Source organism: Coturnix japonica, unplaced genomic scaffold (genome assembly GCF_001577835.2).
Source record: "Coturnix japonica isolate 7356 unplaced genomic scaffold, Coturnix japonica 2.1 chrUnrandom510, whole genome shotgun sequence".
NCBI classification, from domain to species: domain Eukaryota; kingdom Metazoa; phylum Chordata; class Aves; order Galliformes; family Phasianidae; genus Coturnix; species Coturnix japonica.
In genome coordinates this window covers 63,264-66,740 of record NW_015439898.1, presented here as the reverse complement: position 1 = coordinate 66,740, position 3,477 = coordinate 63,264, and the positions used below count along the sequence as shown (strand labels likewise).

Below are 3,477 nucleotides of genomic sequence, written 5' to 3'. Positions count from 1 at the left end.
TATATCTAAGACCCCATAAACCCCCCCCCATAACACCCATAACCAACCCCAATAACCCCTAAGCCCCCCATAAGACCCCATAAGGACCCCCAAACCCCCCAGGACCCAAACCAATAACTCCCCCCCCACCCGCATAACCCCATATAGTCCAACCCCATAACCCCAATTAAGCCCCCCATAAAACCCCATAAGAACCCCCAATAACCCCCCCCCATAACCCCATTTAACCAAGAACCCATAACCCCATAAGCCACCCATAACCGACCCCATAAGACCCCATAACCCCCCCCCATAACCCCATAGCCAACCCCATAACCCCATAAGCCCCCCATAAGACCCCATAAGACCCCATAAGCCCCCCCATAACCCCATAACCCCCCCCATAACCCCATAACCAACCCCATAACCCCATAAGCCCCCCCATAAATAAGACCCCCATAACCCCCCCCATAACCCATAACCACCCCATAAGCCCCCCATAAGACCCCATAAGACCCCCATAACCCCCCCCATAACCCCATAAGCCCCCCATAAGCCCCCATAAGCCCCCCATAACCCCCCCTTAACCAACTCCATACCCCCATAAGCCCCCCATAACCCCCCCCATAACCCCATAAGCCCCCCATAAGACCCCATAAGACCCCCATAACCCCCCCATAACCCCATAACCCCCCCCCATAACCCCATAACCAACCCCATAAGCCCCCATAACCCCCCCAGGACCCATAACCCCCCCAGGACCCATAAGCCCCCCATAAACACCCATAAGCCCCCCATAAGACCCCCAATAACCCCCCAGGACCCCCTAACCCCCCCTATAACCCCATAACCCCCCCCCCTTTTTGCCCTCTGACCCCATACACCCCACAGCCGCTCCCATTACCGGCAATGGGGTCGTTTATAGGGTCGGTCGGGCTCAGGTTTCCACCCCTCCCCCTTTATGGGTCAAAGGTTCCCCCCCCCCTCACCCCATAACTCCAATCCGACCCCGCAATGGGAGACAAGACTCTGGGTCTCGTGGCCCTATTAATCCTCTTCGGCCCTATAGGTGGTTATGGGGTGGAGGGGGGATATGGGGTTGATGGGGGGGGATATGGGGTTGATGGGGGGGATATGGGGCTGGGGAGGGATATGGGTCGATGGGGGGGATATGGGGTCGAGGAGGGGGAATATGGGGGATTATGGGGTCAGAGGGGGGAATATATGGGCCGGAGGGAGGAATATTGGGGTCAATGGGGAGGATATGGGGCTGGGCGGGGGGATATGGGGTCGATGGGGGGATATGGGGCTGGGTGGGGGATATGGGTCGATGGGGGGGATATGGGGCTTGATGGGGATATGGGGTCGAGGGGGGGATATGGGGCTGGGGAGGGGATATGGGGTCGATGGGGGGGATATGGGGTCGAGGAGGGGGAATATGGGGGGATATGGGGTCAGAGGGGGGAATATATGGGCCGGAGGGAGGATATGGGGTCGATGGGGAGGATATGGGGTTGATGGGGGGGGATATGGGGTTGAGGGGGGATATGGGGTTGATGGGTGGGGATATGGGGTTTTTGGGGGGATTATGGGGGTCAAGGGGGCTGGGGCTCCTATAGCCCCCATTTAGGGTCTTTGGGGTTTCCTCTTGACCCCATAAACCCTATTGGGATCTATGGGGTTTTGGGGTGACCCTTTATGGGGTTTTTTTCCCCTACAGCCTCTCTGGACCCACGTGGCCTCCCCCTCATTTGGGATCCCGACACTGACGGCCCTATATCCAATGACCCCATATCCAACCCCATATCCAACCCCATATCCAACGACCCCATATCCGACCCCATATCCGACCCCATATCCCACATCTCCACCCCATTGTTCCTCTCCTCCCATGGCTTCCCTTCACCCCATAGAAGCTCCGACCCCATAAAGGCGACATCCGACCCCATAGACGTCGATTCTCCTTCACCCCATAAGTGGGGGTCGTTCCCGACCCTAAAAGACGATAATGGGGTCGAAGAGCTGAAGGTTGAATTCCTACCTGTGGATTTGGGGTCAAAAGGGAAGAAAAGGGGCAAAAGGGGCACTGACCCTATTAGGGCTGACCCTATTGACCCTATTAGGACCAGGGCTGACCCCATAGACCCTATTAGGACCAAAGCTGACCCCATTGACCCTATTATGGTCAGTGCTGACCCCATAGAACCTATTAGGACCAGGGCTGACCCCATTGACCCTATTAGGGTCAGTGCTGACCCCATTGACCCTATTAGGACCAAGGCTGACCCCATAGACCCTATTGACCCTATTAGGACCAAGGCTGACCCCATTGACCCTATTAGGACCAAAGCTGACCCCATAGACCCTATTAGGACCAAGGCTGACCCCATTGACCCTATTAGGGTCAGTGCTGACCCTATTGACCCTATTAGGACCAAGGCTGACCCCATTGACCCTATTAGGGTCAGTGCTGACCCCACTGACCCTATTAGGACCAAGGCTGACCCCATAGACCCTATTAGGGTCAGTGCTGACCCCATAGACCCTATTAGGACCAGGGCTGACCCCATAGACCCTATTAGGACCAGGGCTGACCCCATTGAGCCCGTTAGGGTCAGTGCTGACCCCATTGACCCTATTAGGACCAAGGCTGACCCCATTGACCCTATTAGGACCAGGGCTGACCCCATTGACCCTATTAGGACCAAAGCTGACCCCATTGACCCTATTAGGGTCAGTGCTGACCCTATTGACCCTATTAGGGTCAGTACTGACCCCATTGACCCTATTAGGACCAAGGCTGACCCCATCGACCCCATTGACCCCATTAGGACCAGGGCTGACCCCATTGACCCTATTGACCCTATTAGGACCAAGGCTGACCCCATTGACCCTATTAGGGTCAGTGCTGACCCCATAGACCCTATTAGGACCAAAGCTGACCCCATTGACCCCATTGACCCTATTAGGGTCAGTGCTGACCCCATTGACCCTATTAGGACCAAAGCTGACCCCATTGACCCTATTAGGGTCAGTGCTGACCCCATTGACCCTATTAGGACCAGGGCTGACCACATTGACCCTATTAGGACCACGGTTGACCCCATTGACCATATTAGGACCAAAGCTGCCCCCATTGACCCTATTAGGACCAGGGCTGACCCCATTGACCCTATTAGGACCAGGGCTGACCCCATTGACTCTATTAGGACCAGGGCTGACCCCATAGACCCTATTAGGACCAAGGCTGACCCCATAGACCCTATAGGGTCCAAGCATTACCCTATAGTTACCGGGTCTCGTTATGGGGCCGTGGAGCTTTTAGGGGATCCCAATAATTCAGGTGACATCAGTGGGTCCGGAGACACCGAACTTCCCATCACCGACCCTACAACGACCCCAAACCCCCCCCAAAACCCCATAACCACCACCCCACAACAAGGTACGTCCCACCCCATCCCCTGACCCTATAAAAGCCCCCTATAGGGTTATAGGGCC

At 56.0% G+C, this 3,477-nt stretch overlaps 1 protein-coding gene across 1 annotated transcript; it reads left to right on the top strand.

Annotated features, from left to right (window-relative positions):
• Positions 1-993: 993 nt before the first annotated feature.
• On the top strand, positions 994-3,471 carry LOC107307208. Its single transcript, XM_015850682.2, has 3 exons — positions 994-1,048; positions 1,700-2,150; positions 2,988-3,471. The coding sequence occupies exons 1-3, from the start codon at positions 994-996 to the stop codon at positions 3,442-3,444; spliced, it is 963 nt and encodes a 320-aa protein (XP_015706168.1). The 3' UTR covers positions 3,445-3,471.
• Positions 3,472-3,477: the final 6 nt, after the last annotated feature.

Bases quoted from the DNA above. Each gene is read 5' to 3' on its own strand.
- LOC107307208 (XM_015850682.2), top strand. From the start codon at position 994: ATGGGAGACAAGACTCTGGGTCTCGTGGCCCTATTAATCCTCTTCGGC. The intron at 1,049-1,699 runs GTGGTTATGGGG...TTTCCCCTACAG, and splicing joins AATCCTCTTCGGCCCTATAG to CCTCTCTGGACCCACGTGGC. The intron at 2,151-2,987 runs TGACCCTATTAT...TAGGACCAAAGC, and splicing joins AGGACCAAAGCTGACCCCAT to TGACCCCATTGACCCTATTA.